At 44.7% G+C, this 25,498-nt stretch overlaps 1 protein-coding gene across 16 annotated transcripts in view; it reads right to left on the bottom strand.

The window, feature by feature from the left end:
• Positions 1-25,498, bottom strand: part of ARVCF (ARVCF delta catenin family member) — a 236,648-nt gene that overhangs the window by 124,317 nt on the left and 86,833 nt on the right. For 8 of the 16 annotated variants that reach the window (XM_064675279.1, XM_064675292.1, XM_064675286.1 and 5 more), the window contains exons 1-2: positions 22,471-22,579; positions 17,900-18,140 (exon numbers count right to left, since the gene is read on the bottom strand). The exons of 1 other annotated variant lie outside the window; for it this stretch is intronic. In XM_064675279.1, coding sequence (XP_064531349.1) covers positions 17,900-18,112 — 213 coding nt within the window. In that variant the 5' untranslated portion in view covers positions 18,113-18,140; positions 22,471-22,579. Of the gene's footprint in view, positions 1-5,869; positions 6,007-17,899; positions 18,141-22,470; positions 22,580-25,498 lie in introns of those variants that run through there. 7 more of the 16 variants (XM_064675283.1, XM_064675281.1, XM_064675280.1 and 4 more) reach the window with 4 other exon arrangements.

The following is a 25,498-nucleotide window of genomic DNA, read 5'->3' as shown; positions in this document are numbered from 1 at the left end:
AAAAAAATAAAACAGGAGCTGCGGCATCAAGTTCTGACACTTATTGCTCAGACACAATCAATCACCCTGCAGAAGACAATTAATGCCATAACTAGCAGACTTCAGAAAGTTGCCATATATTTAATAAATAAAGATCTACCAGCTTGCATGGCAGTGCTAGAAGGTAAGGACAGGCTTTCCACACAACTGATTAATTGAAATTTCATCCAGAAAACCGTGTGCTCAACTTCACCCAACCCCCTGTGTCAGCTGGCACCCACTGCCACTGCCCAGGCCGCCTCCCTTCCTGGGCTGCAGACAGAACTCTGCTTCCCTCCGTTTGCAGAGCAGGCAGCAGGTCCAGCCCCTCTGGACCCCCATGGCTGTACTGCGGTTTCGTGCACACCCAAACCCAGGCACTGGGCAGGGCTCCAGTTCCCGAGTTTCCATGATTTCAGAGCTGCCATTCTGATGCCACAGTGAGGAGAGAAGGTTACACCAGCAAGATGCCTGGAAGTTAATGATGTCCTGGGGAGAACAGGAACACAACCTGATGCAGAACCAGAGCAGTTGCTCTACAGGATTTATGCCAATGCAAGACAATGGTGCCATGAAAAAGCTTCCAGACACCACTTCATATAAAGAATCAGTTTGGTTCACCAGTGATCTAGCCACCTGCATCACCTGTTCTCTAAGTAAGTCATTCTGTCCTTTCAAAACAAAATAATTTGTTTTGCATTGCTGCAGCACAGCACTCTGGGAAGCACCGCGTGTATTCTTACACACTGGTTTCCTTACCAAACCTTTCTCCAGAGCTACTGGGAATTAACATACTTTCAACAGCCTGTATTGAACTGCCTAACCAAGTAACTTCATCTCATTCAAATGTGGAGCTCTCATCTCTGCATGACATTGGTATAAACATTTGTTTCTCTGTTAAACTCCTCACACCCCCAACCAGCCAAGGCCCACTTGCTGCTGTGCCTGGGAGCCAAAAGGGCCTTTATTCCCTCCACACTGAATTCTCCTGAGAATCCTACCAAAAGAGAGGGATGCAAATACCTTCAGATGCAAAACTTACTAAAACAATTTGAAAGCATTTACAATTCAAACAGTAGAACCATCCTCATCACACACAGGACCTGTCCATATCTCAGGGCTCCACCATCTATAAACTACTTGGGCTGCATCTCTTTTATCACCTCCTTAATCAACTGTAGGTTTGTACTCTGAAAAGACTTTGAACATTCCAGATGATTCTTCTGATCAGTGTTACACTACACATATCCAGAGTAATGCTACTTAAATTAAATCATCTTCTCATCTCCTCCACATATGTATTTTTATACACACACATATATATATACACAAACACACACAAAAATACATTCTCTATAGTACAAAAATAAGCCCTCACACTCTGATTTCATTACAGGCTTTCAGGAACATCTCTCTGAACATTACAATAGTCTGGCTGAGAAAGTTCTACTAAAAATAAAAGTTCAGAGCTGTGCCAAGAGATTTAGCTTGCAGAGGCAGAAATTCCAAACCTCAAAAATTCTCCAAGTTTACTTAGAACAGTTTTCACTTTGTTTTTCGAATGCTGAAGTGTTGTGATGCTAAGGATAGATGTGTGGGATTAGCCAAAAGGGAAAACTCAGGCATTTCGATTTCCTGCTGGAAGCAGGTGTGGGCTTGACTCCTCAAAGAGGCACAGAACACCACTAAAGGTGTGAATTTGCACATTTCTGCAGCATTCAGGGAGCACTGAGCTCATGGAGTCACCACCCCTTAATCACAGAAGGGATCCTGCCTGTCCATCTGCAGATACAAAAAACTGCTTCCCTAAAAAGCAAGTGTTGCTCATCAGGCTCCTCTCAGGTACAGTCACAGCTGTTCACTCTCAGGCATGCAGACAAATGAATCAAAAGAAGGATCCCAAAGCCTGGCTGCAACCTAATGAGATACAGGAGACACAAAGGACATTGTGAAATGTAAAACTATCAAAGTCTGACTTGGAGTTTTCCTTTCATCCAAGAATCTGAAATATGCTCTCTCTAGTCTCCGGATTTATTTCAGGGATACCATTCACTCTTCAAACCTCCACTGGAGAAACAAACCCAAAGAAAACCTGCTAGCAAAATTCTATGTTTCATTTCTCACATGCTACTAAAACAACAGCAGTTTTAAGAGAATATAGTCTTTTTATTGCTCCTGTCTGTCCTTGAGAAGATCTGACCAAACCAAACGTATACAGAGCTCCCAGGCCAAGGCATTTGAGACATGAAACCCCTGTGCTGTCACCCTGTTCACCAGCAGGAGCAGCTACAGAACTCCTGCCCACACACTTCTCTCCATTCCTTGCCCTCTTCTTTCTCCTGATAACCTACTTAATACAGAGCTACTTCTCCTCCTTGGTTCACTTCCAGGAGGAAGGTAAAGCCCTCCCAAGGGCCTCCAATGGCCTGGGTCAGGGTCCCATTCCTCTTTTCCTGGAGCATGCAGGTTTTGCTTCAGTTTTTAAGCTGGATCAATTTACTGGTCTGTGCCCACAGAATGGTCCTAAAAGGTGTGTTTGCATAACCAAGAGAGTGACTTGTTTTATACTGTGGGAAACCAACAGCCAGCAGCAGAAGAGGATCTCCCTAACCCCAAAGCTGAATTTCCCATCTCACACAACAATACACACAAGTATTTTCAGAAAGGAGAACAAGCAGTGGGGAAATCTGAACCAGGGGCTTCTGAGAGGTTTCCCTGCCCACAGTTGCACAATTTTGCTACCACGGAGGAAATAACTTAGCACAACTGAGGAACAGATGTGGGAACAGGTAAAGACATGATGAGAATGTGCCAAAACCCTCATATTTAGAGAAATGCCTTGTTACTTTAACACTCAAATACAGAGACACAACTATTTTCTCCTAGTGGCCCTGATTCTACTCCTACTGAATCAAAAGCTTAAGTTAGTAGCAGAAGTGAGCTCCTCAGAGAAAAGTAGTTGAGATCAAATGTTTGCCAACACCCTTGTTGAGCAGCTCAACATCCCAGTGTGTCCCAGAACATGTTCCCTTTGCCTGGCTCTGCTACAGAGGTCACACTGCTGGCAAAGGGTTTACTCTGGGAAGCAGGGAGGAGTCAGTATTGTAGAGTGCTGCACCTCTTCCCTCCAAGGCAGTAGAGCACATTACACCTGTTTCAGGCCTCTTATACATGAGAATTCACGGGGGAATCCCTATAGAGATCCATGTCAAAAATTATGCTCCCTTCTTATTTCTTTCCACTATGACTTGCCCAACTGTTTGGAAAATGATGATGATGCTTTTGCATGCTGTGCCTCCATGAACATTTCTTCCACAAGCTTTCCATCACTGGCACAGACTCATAGCAGGTATGTCACTAACACATTATCTGCTTTCTCATCCTGCCACACCTATGACTTCGGACTCCCTCACATCAGGATCATCCTCCAGTGAAATGCTTTGGGGACAAGTGCTGAAGAAGGGCAGCCTTACTGAGCTCAGTGCCTGAATTTGAAATGTTAGTGAAGTACTTTCTGAAGCAGGAAAAACAGAGAACTGAAGAGTTTTTGGCAAAAGTCACTTTAAGTGACTCCTTTCCCCTTCACAACTCCACGGCCCCGAGGCAAGCCAGCACTGGAGGTTTCACAGCCAGATCAAAGCTGTGTGTGGTACAGTGTGCACACGTATTTTAACAGTTCCAGCCTTCAAGAGCCTTCTCAATTTCATAAACTCTTTACTTACTTCCACACCACTGCAGATACTCAGCACAAACTTCAGCAGTTTCCATCCCTCAGCAGCAGAAGGGGGATGGCCCAGGGAGGACTCCGGGAAGGCGACTCCTGCCCTCCCTGCTCATGGCCACAGGAAGTGTTCAGCATTTGTTTTCTTTACCAGTGCTCTCAGGTACGATGCTGCTTTTGGGACCCAGAACCTGAGGAAGGATGGCTACTCCCAGTAGAAGCCAAAACCATGATTAGAAATTACTCTTCATTCTTTCTAATTACAATTTCACGGCTGTCTTTAACTAAGCACATTAGGTCTTCAGTTCATGTGGCACAAGTCCATTCTAGTACCTCTCATATCTTCACCTGTATGGATTGTATAGACTTGTCATCCACCTCCAAGTCCATTTCACTTAGTTTTATTGAATACTGATCATTACAGCTAAAGAACTACTTTCTAGAGGCCCTGTAACTGCACAATAAACGTATCTGACAACTCATGGCTTAAAACTACCACCTTCCATTAAGCAAAGCATTCTCTACTACACTGTTGTGCTATCAGACTGAACAGTTATTCTGTAAAAAAGACCTCAGAATGAATCGAGAACCATTGCTCCAACAGCAAAGATAAAATGCCATATCTCTGCCTGATCCTCAACTATGACAGACAGCGTGAAAATTAAAACCATGAGATTTTTTTTGTTTTGATAAGGAAGAAGAAATTACAGGTTCACTGAAATGCATGACCTAAAGTGATTAACTACAACCTTCCACTCTCCCTCAGGCTTTTCTGCCTATGAACACAGAAAACCCAGAAGACACGAACACAGCTGTACTGCACGGGTCAAAACACATTAAATATACCTTTTTTTACTGTTAGCATTCTGCTCCTCATGTATTTTCCTTCATGTATTAAAAAAACCACAAAACCCCTTAGAGCTGCTAACTAGATCTATCCATCTAAAGCTCAACAAGCCACGGCAGGTAATTTGACAGCTACAGCAGCTGAGGGTCAGGCAGTATGAACAGCACCACAGACAAACCAAACCCCTTCCTCCCTGAGAAGGCCACAGGTAGTGTGAACACAAACGAGCACTCAAACAAAACCAGGATTCAGCCACCTCCGGCGGGCAGGACCGTGATTCCAGGGAATCCTGCAGACAAAGAAATGCTCACTCGAGGGCCCAGCTGAAAGGGCTACTTTCCCCTCGAGGGAATCAACATCCTATTTGCATCGAGAAATGATTCAGTCTGTTCCTGAAATGGGCAAGTGGAACACAGAGTGCTTAAATAAACTAGAGAACCTCCAACAATTCCAGTGCAATGAACCTAAACAAATTCACAGATGTATTATCAGTCATGTATTATCACTGAATTTTCTTATTCTGGAGTGCACTGTTTTAAATTATGAAGGCAGAAGGGAAAAAGGAGGGTTAAGAAAAAGACACAGCCACATCCCAGTTGGAAGAGAAGCTCTACCCTGCCACCACCTGAATTTATAGGGTTTCCTGAGGCTTACAAGGCAGATGAAGGAGGTTACCAAGGAAAGCACCTATAAATTACAGGAGTCTACATGATCTCTATTGATTTAAATCTACTCTGCAACAGCTTTGTCCTGCAATACCCAATGACACTTGAAAGTAAAGAATAATATTTGAAATATTTTTGCACAGAGTTGTAAGTCCATCACAATTACTAAGATAACAGCCTTGAGGACTTTATGTTTGAGACAACATTTAGTGAAAAACTGGAGTTATTTCCCTGGTATGTCCAGCAACAAAATCAAAGAGAAACCCAGGGAACACAGTATGGGAAAAGCAAACATTTAACAAAAGCACAATAGCAAAGTTTTCTCTTTTAAAAGCACTATTTCTAGCTGTTCATGTCAAACAGGTCCCCAGATTTATTGAGCCGGACGAGAAGGTCAAAGAACACAATGGCTTGCTTTTTCGGGTGTTCCATCAGTTACCACAACAGAGACAAAAGCAGGATCCCTCTCGAACGCTCTGCTGCAAAGAGTGGCTCAGCCCCCGCTCTCAGTCCCCAGCCAAAAACAAACGCACGAGTAAAGGAGAAAGGAGCCCTCCACGCTGACAGCTCTGCCCGCGCCGCCGGACCCGCGGGGAAGGACGCGAGTTTCGCACTAACCTGTTTGAGTTCCGCAGGCATTGATGCGGGGGGCCGGTGCCGCCGGCCCTGCCGGGGAACTCCTCCGGCCGCCCGCCGCTCCCCTCACAGCCCCCGGGCTCGGCCGGGCTCGCTGCCCCGCTCCCCTCACAGCCCCCGGGCTCGGCCGGGCTCGCTGCCCCGCTCCCCTCACAGCCCCCGGGCTCGGCCGGGCTCGCTGCCCCGCTCCCCTCACAGCCCCCGGGCTCGGCCGGGCTCGCTGCCCCGCTCCCCGCAGCGGCACCGCGGCCGCCCCGCAGCCCCTCGGCAGCCTCGGCTCGGAGCGAGCCCATGCAGGGGCAGAGCCCGCTCCGCCGGCAGCAGCGAGGGCGGGCTGGCGGCTCCCGCACGGCTCCGTCCCCGCCGCCCTCACATGGCTCTGCCGCCGCGGCCCCGGCGCCGGGAGGCTCCGTGCGGGGGGCGGCACCGGCGGGGCGGCCGCAGCCGGAGCGGGCTGGGCCGGGCTGGGCTGTGGCGGCCACGCCCGGCGCTGGGGGAGCGGGGGCAGCGCCGGGGGCGGTGGGAGCGGTGCCGGGCCCTGCCCGGTTCAGCCCCTCGCCCTGCCCGGTTCGCACCGAGCGGCTGCGCGCCCGGAGCCCCCCGGGGGTTCCCCCGCTTCCCTCCCCTCCTGCTGGATTACAGAGACAAAGAGGAAAGCGCCCGTTCGCAGCCGCTCTCGGAGCGGGAACCTGCGGGCTCCGGGAGCCCTTCCCACAGCCCCGCACGGAATCACAGCCAGGTCTGACAGGAACGCACGAGAAAGGAAATCCTCGCGCTTGCTTACTTTTCGCACTTCACTTCGAAATTAATGGCATCCCTGATGCACCGACACCAGAGAACGATGATCTTCCATCACTGTCTCCTCCCTTTTCCATCTCACAAAGATGCGGCGACGCTTAGAGCTCAAAGTACAACTGGCCTCATTTTCTAAAACCATTCACCTGCCCACAAACCTGCCCCACATTCATTAAGAGATTCTCCGGATAAATTACTGAACACCAGAATGAATGCCAGATGTGCTAAACCTTGCATCCACCACATTCGGCAACAAAAACTGGGACTTCACAGCACGGTTCAACCTGGTTTGCACATCCACCTATTTCTAGCAAATTGGAAGCACCTGTTTTTTAACATTCAGTCTTCGAACAGGCAGCCAGGCTCCAAACCTCCAGAGAGGCAGGTTGGGAGGTGCAAACCAACCTTAACTAAACCTGAAGCATTTTTCCCCCCGGAGCCATGCAGGAGGACATGCTTACCCAGCACTGGAACTAAGCCTTGCCCTTCCAGGTGAGCACTTGGCCAGGTCTGGGAGGCAGCAAAAGTCCTCCTCCAGTGCTAAAAACCCAGCACTTCTTGCAGGCACCAGCCAAGGGGCAATGGCTGTTTTTCCTCTTCCACACTGGGTTCCTGCAGCAAACCAGTAAGTGAATCCAGCACTGTAACAGCTGCTGGCTGGGCAATGGTAATTAGGACAAAGATACATCAAATTAGAGACTATCCCCAGAAAACAGGCAGAGTCAGAGACAGTGAGACCAGCTATAAAGCAGAAAGGAAGGTACATTACAATTTAATCTTCTTTAATTATCAGAATAGGCACCTTAGCACAAAAGGGTCTTTTCATCCCAGCTTCAGGTTCCCTGAAAATTTTAAAACATACTTCCAGTGTCACCGTAACTCACAGTTGGTATCAATCCTACAGGATCAATGTGAAAAATGCAGCATCTCCTATACAGACATTTAAGACCAGAAGAAATGTTTCAGACTTGTTTAATTGTAATTTCAGCCTTCCTGCTACTTCACCTTTATTCCAGCTGAACACTGGAGCTAAGGCTTGTATTGTAGAGGCAAAGAACAGGGCAGAACTACATCACCCAACTCATCCTAATTTGTTTAAAAATAAATGCCATATATTTTGACAAGGGCAACGGTAGGTGTTCCACAAGGTTTGGCTGAAGTGAAGCGATTTGCTTCACTGGAGGGAAAAGACGTCCTCTATGTACAGGGGAATAATTCAGAGGCAACCAGGAGTGGCCATTAATAAAATACTCCAAGGCCACGGCAAAAGGAACGCGGTTTCTCCGAGTCTCCTGTACTTCTGTACAGCACTCCTCCCCCTTCTCCTTGTCCAACTTTCCTTCAGTTAACACACTAAAATAGCTCCACTTTTGTCGTGCTGGCACAGAGCAGCACCATTCAATTTAGACATGAACCTGGCCCTGTGCCAGACCTTTCCACGCTGTCAAAGCACAGACCAGAGTAAAGCCCGTGTCCATGGGGCACCCAAGGAGCTGCTCCTGCATGCAAAGAGACGACACTGAAAACCCTCCTGGATGGATCTGCCAATTCTTACTCACATAAGAAGTCTCTCATGTTGTAAACCCACAGATATTTGTGCAAGAGGTGAAAGATTAGCACTGCTGAATTTTGAAGTCCCACCTTCTGGAGTCAGGTTATTATTTAAAAACATTATTTTCCTTTCAAAATATAATAGATGCTTGTAGGCATCCTGGTTATAAATTAATTTTGAGAATGTTTTGACTCAAAGCTAGAGGATTTTATTTTTTTTTAAAGGGCAAATTACATCTTAAGTCCCCTCTTTAGCCTCTTGCCATATTTTACCGGCTCATATAATTCTGAATGCTGGGATTTGGCACTGCTGAAGTCAAAGAACTAATTACCTAAGTAAGAGTTATGGATTAGATCCCTAAGGTTATACTGAACTTCCAAATTTTGGCAACAAACACTCTATCCATTAGTATCAGACTGCTGACTACATTGCAACCGCCCCCTCTTTTTTTTAATGAACCTTAAATTCTTAATCTGTCACATTTTTTCCAGCTGCAAAAGTAGTGAAAACCTTCCTTCTTCTCTCTGAGAAATTAAAAATTTATAAATAGGAAGGGATTTAATTCTTTGGAAGATGGAACAGTGTAGTATCTGGGCCAAGCTCTCTTTTCTTATTTTCTCCCATTACCCTTAAAAAATTCCCCATCACTGGTGCTGCTCTATAGATTGATCTGCTCTCAGAGGCAGTAAAAAGGAAATGGTTTACAGCTCTGCCTGGGACCATAACATATGGCCTCAGTGATATGTAACTTCCATAAACCCAGCAGAGCAAGGAGGCACAGGATGAATCAAGAGTCCCAGGTAACCACACAGGCAAAAGCACCACCATCACCCATGGCAATTCTCCAAATTACAGAGCCTGTACTCAAAGAGGGGCTTCCGTGCTAAGGGTATTTTACTGTCCTCCTGTGAATTCTGTGCAGCAAATAAAGCAGGGAAGTGGGAGAACTAAAGCACAGCAGGCAGTGGTGTGCCAGTGTGTCCCACCACGGTGATTTTAGTCCAGGCAAATGCAAACACAACATTCCATCTCCAGGATGCATCTGACATCTTTTTCCTGTTAGCATTTTCATCATTTTTACATGTATTTGAAAAGTTACAGCAGCCCTTCCAAAGCAGCTGTACTGGCTGCAGAATGGCTGTGTGACCCCAGCAGGACACATCCACCAGGACAGTTCCAACACTTCCTTGGACATGGTTTTGACAATCTGCTTGCTTCCACACTGCAAGGTTAGAGATGGAGACACAGCCAGATCACCTCAGTCTGCTCCATATAAAGGGAGGATGGTTTTAGGTGTCATCCTTATTTAAAAATCCAGTACTAAAGAAGAGCTCTGCAGAATCACAAGGCCTAAGAACAGTAGAGCAAAGAGGAAGCAGACACTTGCTGCAGGTTAACACCATGAGGCATCTCAGCAAGTTCAGGGGATTTTAATTTGTATACAAACACAGCTTCCATCTTGCTACATCCAATATCAGTCAACTCCATTTCATCCAAGTTGTCATATGACAGGAGAACAAGGACAGGCTGGTGCCAGCACTGCTTACATGAGAAGGAAAGGACAGAGGAAGCTGCATGTCACTATATATAGGTCACAGTTGAATGAATGACCTATGTTTCTACCCAGCAGCTTCATTTAGATAAGAATCAACTGCATTTTAAGGGGATAAAAATAAAAAAATCTCCTCCAGTTTATGAAAAAAAATTTTCAATCACCATGGCATTTATAACACAATGACAACAGCAAGGAAAACAAATCAAGTTTAGGGTTGGTGCTGTGACCATAACTTCATGCTGTAGTGACTGGAAAGGAAAACAAAGCCTGAAATGCAGGAAAGATAGATCCAGTATTAACTATTTTTTTATTTCTTCGATTTTGTTTCGGTTTTTTGATTTTCTGGATGATTTGTGCTGTATTTCAAGCAGCACAGTACAAACATTTGCTCAGAGGTACCAGCTTAACACGTCATTCTCTCATCCAGAAGGCAAAAATGTGGTTTGCCACGATGTACTGGACTGATAACTGTCTGCAAAATCTCCCCAGTTTCATGGCAATTACTGTCCTCCTTAAACCAAAACCTCAAGCTGTTTTGCAGTTCCTTCTGAAGAGAGCATTAAGGTCTCTGTGCAGGAAGTTTATTCCAGAGCAAGTTTCTTGTATTTTAAATAGTTACATATGAAAATAAGACTGCAAAAAGGAAGAAGAGCTAATCAAGATGGGTTAGAAACACGGACACTATAGTTCTTTTTTATCTTTACAGTACTCTAAAAATGCCACTCCACCAGCATTTTAGACTAAGTCTCTAAAATGAACTCTGACAGTATTCTACAGCACTTCCCAGTCACCACAACTGTGGTTAAAAACTATTCTCTTCAGCTAGTAATTTGGTAGGTTAAAAAAGGAAGCAGTTGTTGGGCTTTTTGTTTGGTTGGTCTGTGGGGCTTTGTTGGTTTGTTTGTTTGGGTTTTTTATATTTATATAGAGATTAAACCATGACATTTATTTAAATCAAAGGCTTTAATTACAGTTGGCACAGCCTCAGGCTGCCCGTGGCCATCCCTGGCCATTCTGTTCTTAGTCACACTGATGACTGGAGTGAATTGCTCCCCATCTGAGACAAAGCAAGCGAGAACATCATTTGAACCATTAACAAGATGGCTCAAACCAGCAAAAGAGTGAGTGATTTATCAATGTCATCATAACCCAACACTCATTTGGGGCTCTCTCAGCATTAGTTCACAAGAGCTCACAGATCCTGCAGGCAGCTGAAAGGGAACCAGAGGGAAGGCTGGCTTTGCAAAGCCAGGCTGAGCCCTTCAGGTACAAAGCCCAAAGGGCTCAGGGGCAGAGGAAACTGCCTGTTGGGCTCCTGGGAGCTTTAAAGTTCCTGCAAAGCATTCCTGCAAAACATTCCTGCAAAACATTCCTGCAGCCACAGGTGGCTCTGCCAGGGCAGAGACTCGGGAAGATGAAGCAGCTCCTGTGCAGTGCCCTGTAGGGAGAAAGCTCTGCCTCACTTATGGGCACAGATCAAGGCCTGTGTTAGGAACAAAATCTTCTCATATAATTGGGAGATACAGAGCAAAAAGATTTTGTGATGGTTTAAAACCTTTCTTCCTGAACATCACAGCTAAGCTAATACAGTCATGTGCCTGGGAACTAAAATGTAGGAGAACTAAAAATCTTGAAAAGCCAGGACAATTAATCATGTTCTGCTGCCTGAGCTGAGGAACAAACAGGCAGCAGGACATGGAAATAAATCACAACTTTAATGTAAGATGACTCAAGAAGCAAATGTGGTAAATGTGACTAGAAAGTTGGCTTCAAAAAAAAAATCCTGTTAAACTTGATGCTACTCTTTAATGTTTACATTTTAATGTTCCTTCTTTTAAGACATTTTTAATAATTACTTGCTCTTATACTTACCAATGTTGTAACACTCAGATGTCATGCAAAGAACAACCCAGATGCCTGTTTACATAATGAGGAACACACAGCAAGCAGAATTAAATTTTAATGTGTTTCTCTTATATATTCTTCTAGAAGAAAACACAGCTCTATTAGTAAAGCAATGTAAAATCCTGGAAAATTATCACGAAATAGGGAATCTGTCATTCAATTTAAATGTTTTTAATTTAAACCTGTCAGAGCTCTAGGCCACAAAGGTTAACAATTGTGAAAAACCATTCTTTCACAAGTCTTGGCAAACAAAATAAGACAATTCTTGCTTCCAAAACCTCATTCAATAAAAATTCACACAAAACAAAAGGAGTTGAAACTCTCAAGGCAAAAAAACCCTGCAAAAATACTTGAGATGCTTAGGGTAAATGTGGTCATTGCTTTGCATTATTATAATCACTAGTGCAAGGCAGCTGCTGTCCTGCTGACAAACATTAGATGGCACTTTGGAATTTAGGAGTTCCCACACAAAGTTGCAGAGCACATAGTTAAGAGATGAAGTGTGAGATGTGGATGTGAGGTACTGTTAATGACAGAAAAAAAAAAAAAGAGATTTTTGCCTTTTGGAGCTAGAAGTATATTTTCAACCTGCACATGTAAAACCATAAAATAGTATGTGATTAAGTCTGGAAAAAAACAAATCACTGTGATGGAAAGAAGAAAATAATTCTTTCCTTTCCAAACAGAGCGTCAGTTTTTCAGTTGCTGGGTTCTCTTTTTTTAATTTTTTTTTAATTGAATCCTTTGGAATCTACTTTTTAAACTAAGCTTGCTGACCAAGTTTTAGACAAACACTTTTCAGATGTGGAGTGGATTCTGCTGCATGCCAGCAGTTCTGAGCCCCAAATAACTCTAATAAGTGGGGTTTAGGTGGTTTGCTTATCAAATAAATCCCTTCTGGAAGGCAGTGCACAGCTCCTGATGCAGCTGGTCAAATCTGCTTAGCTGATGCTGACTGATGCCAATATTCCCATTCACTTGTATCCATGTTTTACCATCTAAGGCCTTAAATGAAGACTGGAGAAAATCCACAGGGGAGAGATTATTCAAGAAACAGAAGAACCAGCAAATGTAATTTCTCCCAGCAATACTGCCCGAGTCCCCTTCCAGAGCCTCCCATATGATGTATACCAGGCTGCCTGGTGCACAAACTCTTTTTTTTTGTTAGCCTTGTGCTCTGGAATTCCTCCTGCAATACAGGAAGCAGGTTCTAGAATTTCTTTTGGAATTTGGGTCATCCCAGCAGAAAGGCAAACAGCAGGAGCTCCTTGAGCTGCCAGTGATGCAACATGCCATGCTGTCACCTTGTGAAGTCTCTATTTGACACCTGCAGTAATCCCAGGAGAGCTCCTGAAGGCACCTGCAGCACTTTGGGCCTGAGAAACACCAACTCCTTGCATCCAGTTCCCACCGTTGCTGAGCTGTCACCAACAGGTCCTGACTCACAGTAAAGCAGGAGCTGATGCTTTCACAGAGGTGGGACAATGTCCATCAAAAAGGCAGCAAAAGCTCCAGGCTAAATGCAGTTATTGTCATGTCCAACACAGCAGAAACCAGGGACGGGCTCACCCCTCAGGCACAGGGAACACAGCTCCCTGAAGAGCAGCTCAGTGATGGCTCCTGGGCCAGGTCCTGACTGCTGGGATTCCTGAGGACTGCAAGGGTCTCACAGCTCACACTGAATTCTGATCTAATAACTCACTCTCCCATGGGAATCATATTCCCAAATCTCCCCCGTTCCTCCCCCCGAAACCTCTGAATAGTTGCACAAATGCAGAAGCTGAAACCTGACCCAGGTGGCTCCCAGAAACTCAGTCAGACCACTCACAGGTCCTGAATGTGCAGGATCAGGCTGAGGGCAGGGCATGTGTGACTCCCATGGGAATAATTCCCAGGGACCTGCAGGGCAGAGAACACAGGAGCCAAAGTACAGAGTGAGGGCAGCTGAGCAGGGGCAGCAGCAGCTGGAGAACAGAGAGGAGACTGACACCAAATCATGCTGTTCCCCTCAAGCACAATGTGCATTTCCACAGTTTCAGCTGGTTTGGTAAAGAATTCGGACTATCCCTACAATTCTTTCAACATTTTGCTATCCACTCAGTACAGGCAGACACAAACACCCAGGGGTTAACTACCAATGAGGCCTTTCCTGAGCACTTGGCACTGCAGCAGGAACAGTACGGGAACACCAGGGAGCTGTCAGGAACCAGCAGCACTGCTGTCTGTACCTGACCTCACCTGCAAGGCAAAAAAACCCAAAAAGTAATTTTCCATGCTGTCAGTCCCTTAATATCAGCACAAATATGTTACACAACACAGGAAGCCAAGAGGCACCACAGATTAGAACTAATTACAGAAAACTTTGCACACAAAGATGGAACTGCTTCCTGGAGGAGATGGAGAGGAAAAGAAAGGGAAGGTGAAGATTCAGTGCAGCTCAGAACCCATTTTTCCTTCCTCTCTGTGTATGTTCAACCATATATACAATATTAATGCACCCATTATATACAATATTAATGTAACCATGTTCTCAGCTATCAAAGCACTGGAAACAGCCTCTGTATTCTAACAGTCTGTCCTACATCAGTGTGGAGCAGAGAATCTTAAACAGAAGTAATGCAATACAGACAGAAGTGTTATTGTTGCCCACACTAACTCAGAGAGGTTAACTCGATGGTATTTTCTCAGAAAAGCAATTTGAGCTAATCTTGTATTTTTTTTTAATTCTCGCCATGTGTTCTGGTGCGTTTTAGAGTTCACCTTTTACTGGAAGCTGACCCTCATTTCACTAAATGTCATTTTTGGCAGAGGTACCTCAGATTAACATAAAGATTGAAGAATATTGGTGCTTAATTATGGCTATAAAACACCTGCCTAAAAAAACAGGGGGAAAAAAATAAGGAAAAATGTGTTTGTTAGTTTTCGAACAGGTGTTATTTCTCTGGAACATAAGTTGAAACATAAATGATCCAAATAGTATGAAATATGAAAATATTCTGTAGCTTTTTTTCCACAAGCTGTTTTTGAACAGCTATAGTCACATGTGCAAAATGAAAAAAAATTAATTTTATTAACTCAGTTGATTTTTGACATTTCAAGATGGTATTTTAGGATATTCTTTGTTGGGAAGGGGTAAAAGTATTCCATAAAGTTCAGAATTATATAAAACTTGCAACAAGACTACCAATTTAATGCCACTAGGTCTTCAACAAAAATATTCTAAGAAAAAAAATGTACACATACACAGTCTTTGATTTGAGTTTAAGCTACTCTGGTGTCTCCTCAGCCAAATGTGGCAGATGATATATCTAAAAAAAAACCAACATAAAAACACCCCAACAAATCCACTATTGGGAACCTAAGACACTGGAAGTAACAGTCAAATGTAATAAATTTTTAATTACTGGATGATTTTGTTAGGGTGAAGACTTCTCAGATCAACCCATCAACAGGCACATAAGAGTCAATCTATCTGATCAGTAAAACCCTGGACCAGCATGCAAGGGACTGATTTGTGTTATTTATCCCATAAACACCAGATGTGGCAACTCCCACAGCTTTCCTACTGTAAGGAGGGGGATAATACTTATCTTTTTTTGACAGGAACCCCCCTCGAATCCCTACAGGGCACTGCAAAATCACTGGAGTCAAGGTATTGTTACAGTGCATTTGTGGGCAAAATCAGTTTATGGAATGCTGTACTTTATTTTGGCTATGGAACACTAGCAGGAATGGAAGTTGTCACCGTGCACCGAAGGGAAACAATCTTTGAATGCAAACCTTGTTCAGCTGCCCAGCTGATCAGACCTGGCAGAGCTCCTCTGAACCCCGTGGAGCCATGCCAATGGAAACCAAGGCAGGATATGGCCTCGTGGTTAATAGGTTTCACATGTCTAATGTTTTAATAAAAGTATACATGAAAAAAGAATATTCTTTGTTATTAAAGAGTTGTGCTGTGGCTGGTGAGCTGTGCAGGGGAACCCTGCAGCTCTGGGCAGTCACCCAGCCCAGCACACACCCCACAGGGCACAGTCCCACTGTCCCTGCCCACCTTGGCTCCCGTGGCCAAGAGCAGCACAGGGCTGGGCTGAACAGAAGGGAAATAAAGCCAGGGAGATGAAACCAAACACCTCCCACGGGAGGAGTGGTAAGATTTATCAAGCCTGTAAAAAACAGTATCAGTGAGATAGCTGAACATGGAGAAGACAGGGAGAGGTGCTGCTCAGCAGCCACTCAGACTCCCTGTGCTGGGCCTGCACCCTGAGCTGAGCAAAAGGCAGCCCCTGCCAAGGCTGCAGGGCTCAGGACACTGCAACAACCCATCTGCATCAGTCACCTCAAAAGCCAGAGAAGCAAACACAAACATACATGAACACACCACTCTTCTCTCGGTAGTACAACCAGAGCTGCACTTCCAAAAACCAGCAGCCATGGCCAGTCAGGTGGCTCCCACTGCTCAAAGCCAGAGACAACTTCCAAATGGAAAAGCTACTACTTGTTTTGTAATATTCATTACAACAAATGGTTGAACAGGATGATGCACAGAACTCAGCCAGTCCTCACTGAAACACAGCTCCAGAGAACTGTATTTCACTCCTGTGCCTGAGCCATCCTCACAGACAGCAGAGCACAGGTGCCTTTGCTGTGTGTACTCTTCACAGTGAAATGCAATATATAATACTAAAGATAAAATCATTATATATTCTAAGACTGAATGTACAGCTTTCATCTTTCATTTAAACACTATATAATTAATTCTAGTAAGTCAGGGAGGAATTTGGCCCTCAGTATATTTAATGAAAATTCATACAAATAACATGACATTAATTCTTAACTATGCATATTTAGCTATTCAACCATTTTATTTCATATACAAGCTACTCTAAAAACCTCAATGCTAATTATTAAGGAACTAAAGCTCCCCTCACCCAGTGGCAATGAGCTGAGTGTACACAGATCCAGTCTGGGGTCATTTACAGGGCTGTTTCTCCATAAGAGTCACGTAGACTCCAGTAACTTAAAACTCTTTTATTAAGTTTTCTTGGAAGTGGCTGGACCTTAAGCCATTACACTGCAGAAAACTCATGCTTCATCAGTTTTGTGGATCAGGAATTTCATTCTGAAGCTATTAATCAGGCACTTTGCACAAAGCCATTCAGAAAAAGTGAAGGTGAACTTGTCCTTTTCCTGTAAAAAACAGGTAAGCACAACTCCCCTCTCCCAGCCCAGCTGCTCATCAGAGGATAACAACCTACAGCTCCTACCAGCCACGGTCAGACTTTTAGCTTAACCAGTGCAGGCTGCTCCTTTCACATGAAGTCCCAAACTCTGGCATCTACACGCACACCACCGTGGTAGCTGTGCACAGACAAACAGTGCCAACAGAACAGAACAGAACGTGGAGTCTGCCTGAACACAGCTCAACATAAGGATAATTGTAAAACAGTCTGGTATGACTGGGAAACAACTTGGAGAATCCCCACAGCCCAGAGTTTCTGAGTTGAACAATGTTTTCTTAGGAAACAGACCTTCACAAATGGCACTACTGCTTCTGCATGACTTACCTTGTGTGTCAGAGGGATTTGCCAGCTGAAGTAATTCAGAGACATTAAGTAGTTTATCATTGCACATTTAAACAGTTAAAGAACCCGTATCAAGCAAGACAATATTTGGAAATCTAAAGCTACCCACAAAGCCAGTTTGCATCATTAAAATAAAGTCTATCAATTCACTACACATGAGAAACAAATTATGAAGTCCTCCCTCCACAAACAATAAGGCTTCACAGGAGGGAAATTCCTGCTTTTCATGCTGCTCCCTCTATTCAAAGTCCAGCTATTTCTGATGGAAATTTTGTTTGCTATGGAGATTATGATTCAGCCTTCTTTTCCAGTCACCAGCACATCACCACATTACAGCAAGGGCACAGATTCAGAGAAGGGCGTGAAGATCTCTGTTTAGGGTTCACACTCAATTATGCACATAGTTTTTAAAGGATCCCATGAGCAAAGAGAAAGTAAAAACAACTTCTGAGCCAAGGCTCTGAAGCCTGAGCTACCAAAGGACTCGATGGAGCGTCGCAGCTCTGGGGAATGGGGAGACAAGGGGTGAAACGCTGCCCACCCCCCCGGTGCCCCTGGCTGGCTGGGATGGGGCCTGTGCTCCAGGTGAGCTCTGGGCACAGGTGAAGGGAGCAGGCTGTTACCTGCAGGACGAGCTGCTGCCAGGCGGTGGCCAGGGGCTGCCCGTTGCCAATGTTGCAGATGCCCAGCCTGTCGGGCTGGCTGGCGCGCTCCAGCTGCAGGGACACGTTGCGCCGCTCCTCCTCCAGCGCGCGGGTGAGCCGCTCGAAACGGGCCTCCTGCTCCTTCACTGAGGCCAGGATGCTGGCAGCTGACCTGATATCATAGTCATCCATGGCTGCTGCAAGCGCTCCTGCCTGTTAACTGACCGGGGCAAGTGGAAGGGGTTAAGGCAAAGGGTGGGGAGGGCACAGGTCAGGGGTTAAAGATAAAAATGCACATCGTTAGTCACCCCACTGAAACACGGCTCCCTCTGAGAACCAAACTGCAGTGCTCTGTGAAAAGCATCCATCTTTCCATCCATTAACTTGGCTTTAAATTAAGAATAATTAATCTGAGACTTCCCTGTTCAAAAAAAGAAAGAAAAAACATATGCTCACCTTGGAGAGAATTTATATTTCATTCCTTTGATCTTTTTGCTAGAATTGCTCTGATGAGGGTTTTCATCCCTCTTGCAAAGCTAATTTCACTGTGCAAATAATAATGTACTTAAATATATAAAAAAAGATACAGCTTTGGAGGGAATGAGGAACGTTCTCACTACAGACACCTGGAATTTCTGTCTTTAACAGCATAAGTGAGAAGATTAACATTTTTAAGGACAGAAACGTCATGGTGCAAGAAAACAGTTGCATCCATTTTTCCCACCCCCAGTCCAAACTTAACAGACAGTAGCTGAAAATAGTTTTCATTTTTAAATTATAGCAGCACACTGTAATATGGAAAACAGTTTTAAATGCAGAGTGTGCAATTACAGTTGAAATGTGCTTGATGATTTCAGCCAATGAAACGGCCCTTCATGCAGCTGCTTGCTAATAATGCAAATGAAAAAGCCAAAATCAAACATCTTCCATGGAAAACACACAGGGCTGCTTGTCTCTCAATGCAGAAAAAAGAACTCAGGAACCAGCTATATGGGATGTATCTTCTGCCTTATGTCTCCTCTAGCAGGGTTATGAAGCATCCCATTTGAAACCCTATCTCCAGCTGTATGGTGCATGAAGTAAAACTCCCCACTGATCCACAGATCTGGGATGTGAACATAATTTAAAATGTTTTCCCAAGAGTTTGAAATCAGCAACACAACATAAGCATAAATGAGGGCTTCACCAGAACCCTTCCACTAAAAAAGTAACCAATTTACCACTGGACTACTTGAAGCACCTCTGAGAGAAGCAGAGGCAGAACTGCCTCGAGCTCCTGTAATTCAAGAACTGTTCATATTCTGTGCTGAGAATTAAATCCTGAGAAATTGTCCCTTGATGTGCTGCCAAAGACTCTTTGTTTTCCATCTATCAACAAGGATTTCCACGAGCACAGATAGTTCCAAACCCTGGTTTTCTGATGCTCTGCAATTCATCATTCAGTGCCCTCAGATGATGCACACACTCCTGACTGATGCATTTTCCATTTATCAGATCCTTCTCCTGTGCAGATTCTTTGGAAGTGAGTGATAACGTGGTCATGTACTGGTGCGTTCCCAAAGCAGGAATATTAGTGGCTATTAAGCTGCATATTTTCACAGCTTGGTGGAAACTCCTAAGTAGGCCCGAGGTCTCCTTTCTTTTGTCATATATGATTGAAATCATCCAACGGGCCCCAAAGATACTGGGGCAGAAGTAACAGACCCCAAGCCAATGACACACACCTTGATTTCATGGGAAATCACCTGCCAGGAGCTCTGTGTTCACTCTTACAGTGCTGCTGAAGGAGTTGGGGTTACTATGAAATCACATTGGGAACAGTGTAAGGATTACCATGTATTGATCTCATCCTGTTTACACATAACCATGACTTGAGCCTTTCACTTTTGCAGACCAGGAGGCAGAAGTGACTTTTCTCATTTATGCATTGATTTAAGTTGTTTAGATTCTGAAAGAAAACCAAAAACCACCAAAGGGTTCTCCAGATGTCACAAATTAGTCAAATACCGACCAAGCTGTGAACTTCTGAGACCTTCCACTAGATTATTAAAGTCTGTAAAGCCTTCAGAGACCACAGTTTCCTGCAAAGCAGAATCACAGCCACCTCAAAGGACAGCATGATTCCTGGGAAGTCCCAGACTCACCTGCTCCATCTCAGTGTGCTCAGCCCTGGCACAGCTGCACATGAACACAGCCAGACCCTCTGGGCCTCAGCTGGCTCCTGTGCAGCCAACTTGCACGTTCTGCTTTTGTGCTTCCCTGCCTGTGCACAGATGGAGGCAGCTCTGCCTGTCTGTCTGTCCTCCCAGGGGTGCAGACACGCTCACCGACTCCTTGGGGTGGGAAAGCACTGGGACTTCCCAGACCCAGGCACTAATCCTATTCTGGGAAAAACATACATGGGGGGGCATTTCTAACTATATATTCTTGAAAACAGCTCCTGGGTTACTAATTCCCACTGCCCTCATGCAGGAGCAGAGGAACACACTGCTACAGATCCAAGTGCACCTCAGCCAAAGGGATGCTCCAGGCCCAAGAAAAGGGTCTGGATGGGTCAGGGATGATGACTGGAGACAGGCTCCTCAGAGGTGCTGCACAGAAGGAACTCAGGTTTCCTCAGTCACGCCCTGCAGGGGCCCATCTGCCAGGGAATTCACTGTCTGCAGCTAAAACTGCCTTTTCTCACATGCAACCATGTGAGAAACAACACAGAAGTCACCTCCTGTGGGTCCCAGAGGCTGGATATTTCTATGGACTGATTTCAAAAAGTGAATCCAGTGGGGATGACAGGATGTAACCTACGGCAGCTAAATTTAAAACAAGCAGGGTCCCTTTAGAATATGTAATGCAAGTATCTGTTCTAAGGAAAAGCATCACCAGGAGTGCATGAAAAATCTAGAAGCCCCTCTTCTGAAGCAGTTACAGCTTTAATAATAAAAATCACAGTTGATGACTGAGCTGATATATCAACTTTCAAGTCACATTCTGAGAACGTGACAAAGATTCCATTCAGAAAACCCCTAATGAGATATAAGACCTTGATGCCACACAAGAGAACGTAGAAAATTTGGGTTCTATAAATGGTACAAACCTCTAGAGAGATCTCCACGCAGAAAATATAGTGTTAACCTCCTTACAACCATAAATATTGTGCTTCTCTTCTCTGTGCGAAGAAAGACACAGGCAGAAAATAAACTGTATAAATTTTCAGATGTACAATTAGTGACCATAAAAATCCTAATTGCTATGCAGAAACAGCAGCAGGACCAATAACTGCCTTTTAAGAACTGTTGGACAAAGAAAGACTTCTGCATTTCAAATGTTTTATTAGCAGATAAATACCTGCTTGCTGTTGATTGCACTCCTAATTATTTACCCAGGGTTTCAACAATTTACATTATCAGCAGTCTAGACCAGAGGAGAAAAATAAAAGTACTGACTCATGAGCCAGTTACTGGGGCTGCCACTTGCAATTTGCTACCACTTGTAAATAAATTAAAGTGCATTGAAAAGGGTATCAGTAAAAGAAAATATTACACCCACAGCAGCCAGGTAAAAATTATTCCTTAGGCTGCATTTCTAAACACAGCAAAGAGTTGCCTTCAGTGTCAAAGGCTACGCTGACAGCAGCAAATCTCTCCTGCCTACGTGACTCCAAATACATTAGTGTTGCACTGGAGTTGGAGCAAAGCAAGAGGAGCTGCTTTTTCTGCCCCTTCCTGTGACAAAGTGATGGACTGAAAGGCCCCTCCTAAGCCAGGCCAGCTCGAGTGCCCAGTGAGGATGGAAATCCCCCCAGTGCAAAGGGCCCAAACGGGAGTCCCCCAGTTCACACCCAGGGCTGGGGCTCTTGGAAACACTGCCATGCCTGTGGTCACTTGGTACTCCCCCAAAACAGTGAGTCAGCTCTGCATGCTCATTTGGCTAATATAGTCAAGAGCTTGTCAAGAGCCCTTCAGATGAAGAGGGGTCAAGTTCTGTGAGATCTGAGTACCTAAACCCTAACAGCCCTGGAGAACCTCAACCCCCCTGCACTTTTCAAAGGATTCTGCCTTCCTAAAGCACTCAGGCACTTGAGTGAGCTGAGTTTGGAGAGAGAAGTGTCCAGGGCAGCTCCAGAACACCACAGAGGCTTCTCCCAGCAGGAGGGGAGGTGGCTCTCAGGGCACACAGGAGATTTTTTGGGTCCAACAGTGTGAGTGCTGAGCAGGGCTGTCCCACTGCTGCTCCAGCCCAGCCCAAGGCTCCCTGGCCCTGCTGGCAGCTGGGGCACTGCAGGGAGCAGCAAGAAGCTGGTACAGCTCGTGCAGCTGCAGGAGCAGCAGGAAGGGCTGTGAGTGTGCATGGGAACAGCAGCTCTGTGCTTCCACAGGGAAGGAAACCAGCGGAGGAAAGGCACAGATGGGGCTTGAGAGGACGTGTGGAACTGAAGTGTAACACATGCCACGACATTGCCAGCCTCGAGTGCCACAGGAGATGAGCAGCACGACGTGACTGTTGCCCCCCATGCACCACCAGAAGGCATGCAGAGAAAACTGAGCCATACACACCTAGAGAGGTACCGGGGCCTGAGGGTTAGAGCTGCTGGGACATCCCCCACTAAGCCTAGAACAGGACAGAGAAAGCAGGAGAGCAGCCTGAGCAGAACCAGCTACAAGAGAGAGGAAAGAGAAGACAGAGTTAGTTAATAAGGTATTATATTACAGCCCCTTCTGTACAGTCATCTCCCAAGTTCTTCTCACTATGTTGTAGAAATTATTTATTACACTGTTTTCCTCCTAACTTGGAGGAAAAGGAAACAATATTCAGAGAAGCCAATCCTGAGACTCCTAAGGAAAAAAAATCCCATCCTGGTTAATGTGATTTGTGACCAATATCTGTGTGTTTCTGTGAGATTTACTGTTGATGTCCTAAATCAGGAAAAGCTCTAGACTGGAATGAGGATGACTGAATGCTGCAAACTGGATATTGTGGCCAGACAACTTAAAACACAGAAACCTAACATGATGCTTCAGAAATGATAACTGTTATTTAGGCATGCAACTTCAGGCCCTGTGTCAGATGTACAAGCTCCAAATGGCTCAAGATCATTTTTAGAAAGGAGACATGAATTTCTAAAATACACCCACTGCACAACAGCTTACAGCCACTTTCTTTGTTCTACCTGCCTATAAATCTGATCCTACACAAAACCAGAGGGAAAGAAGCCTTTGGGATATCAGGTCACCTGTGAAGCTCTGTATATCTCTGATCTCTTTTGTCTTAAAACTTCTCTGGGCCAGTGACTGCCAGTTCAGTCCCTGTTTTTCTGGAGAATGCACAGAACAGGATCCCTTTGGCACAGACAAGGTTCTGTGAGGCAGCACAACCAGCCTTCAGCCACTGGCACATCAGAAATGCTGCAGCCACAGGGCAGGGAATGCACAGCCAGGCCAAACTCACGCTGCTGGTTCACATGGTTTAGAACATTTTCAGAGAGAAATGTTGGCCCAGCAGATTTTATGCTCGACCAGGTACTGTCTGCCTTCCTGAAGCCAGCACAAACACAATTTCTTGTGTTTCAGCCAAATTACCAGAAATATGATCCTTTCTTTGCACGGATCCAGCCTCAAAGGGCATGGAACCATCACGCCAGAAAACTCATTTTTTCTTAAACTAAACAGAAGTAAATTCTATGCTCAAAATTTACTAGATGTAACAAAAAACTGTGCAAAGATATACCCACAGATGAAAGTGGGGAGGCAGAGTGAGAAAAAGACTAATTCTCAAGCAAGTGACCAGAGAGAATAAATTAAGCATCATTCGGTTTCTGCAGATGAAAGAGTAACACCTTTGGAAAAAAGAATTTATATATATATATAAAAAACACATTCCAAATAAACTCCTTCTCAGACCTTATGCTGAAATCTATCTTGAACCTGGGTCCTCCTGCTGCTCTGGCTGACTGAGCTCTAATTTGACCCTTATGTGACAACCTCCACCAATGAATAGCAATGAGGAGGTCACAAGGAAACCTGGTTCAGTGGAGTTCTCTCCTAGGCACAGACAGACACACTGTGCTGGTGTAAAGGGAACAACAGAAAAGCTGCTCAGGGTGGTTCTGTTCCTTTGGACAGACAGTCTGTGAAACAAGGTATAAACGGGGGAATGAACAAGAGCAGAGGAAATGGTGATGGGAGAAATGGGAAGAGGAAAAAGCCCCTGAGAAGGATCTCTGGATCTTGGGGACAGGGCAGTGAACACTGCAGCTCACCAGCTCTGCTGCTGCACAAAAAGAAGGGCAAGTGCAATATTTGAGGTTTTACATTAGTCAGGAACTTCATCTGATTGTCCAGCAGGAATAATTTTGTAGAAATAAATAAATGCTGCAAATAAATTTGCAGAATATCATATTATGATCTGGGTTTGGCAACATCAACAAAAGAATCCAGACACATCTTTGTACACACAACAGTTCCAACACTTCACTCACTGCAGAACTGGCTCTGCTCAGCAGCACCACAGCATCTCTAATCTTATCATAATGGTTCCCAGTCAATTTAAACATTAATACTTTAATTAATCTCTTAGTTAAAAGCACTGAAATCATATCATAATACCTTAGAAAAGACACAGTCCTCAGGAAAAAAGGATGCAGAATTTTCTTGTATGTAATAACAGTCTCTCTATTAATCAGGGCACATTTAAATGACACCAGTTATCTTTCTACAGCTTCCCTTCAGTAGAGATTCCTCATTTCTTCAGTTTGATACCAGGAATTTTTCAGGTTTTCCTTCCAAAGTTTCATGCACTGTTTTCAGGCTTGGTGATATGGTGTGCCTGCACAGCTTTAATGATACTGTAGCTCTGTTTCCCTAATAAGGTACATTTCAATTTCTATACTGTATTCCCAAATGGAAAGGAAAATAAATTAGAGCAATATAGAACACCTTTCTCACAACTGCATACATATAATAGCATAAATAATTCAGTTTAATACTCTAAGGTTCCAATGGAAATATTTTTACAAGGGCAATTTTTAAAGTAAATGTTTTAGTCTATGATTACTTTTGTCCAACAGAAAAGAAAAATCAATTTCTTCTTGAAATTTGTCATTCATAGACCAGAACAGTGTAGCAGCACCTCTCTGAAGCAGAGCTCTTGGGCTCTGGCTCCAAAGGACTTGTCTATACAGAGGAAGCTGAACTTCTCCATCCCAGAGAGCTCATTACACCACAGTTCCTTCAGAGATTGGTGTTTGTGTTAATTAAGCATAAAACAGCACAGCAAAACGGTATCCTGTTCCTTCCCACCTCCTGAGTGTCCACACTGAGGTTTAATGGGGTGGGATGGTCTGTAAATCCACACTGTGCACTGTGAATTCTCGGTGCAAACAACCAATCCTCACCTATTCCCAGGGGGTGTCCAGGTGAACAGTTTTTGTAGGAGCCTCGTAACTCCCAGAACAGGGAACGAGGCAGAGCTGGGCCAGTTCTGCCTTCAGGGTGTTGGCTTGGAATGTGCCCACTACAACCCCTGCTACTGTTCTACCTCCCAGGGGTTAATGCTGCCATCTGAGCCACGGCCAGGAAAATACCA

This window comes from Pseudopipra pipra, chromosome 18, assembly GCF_036250125.1.
Source record: "Pseudopipra pipra isolate bDixPip1 chromosome 18, bDixPip1.hap1, whole genome shotgun sequence".
Classification (NCBI taxonomy): Eukaryota; Metazoa; Chordata; class Aves; order Passeriformes; family Pipridae; genus Pseudopipra; species Pseudopipra pipra.
Note: the sequence above shows the minus strand (reverse complement) of the source record. Positions and strands in the feature narration are given on the sequence as shown.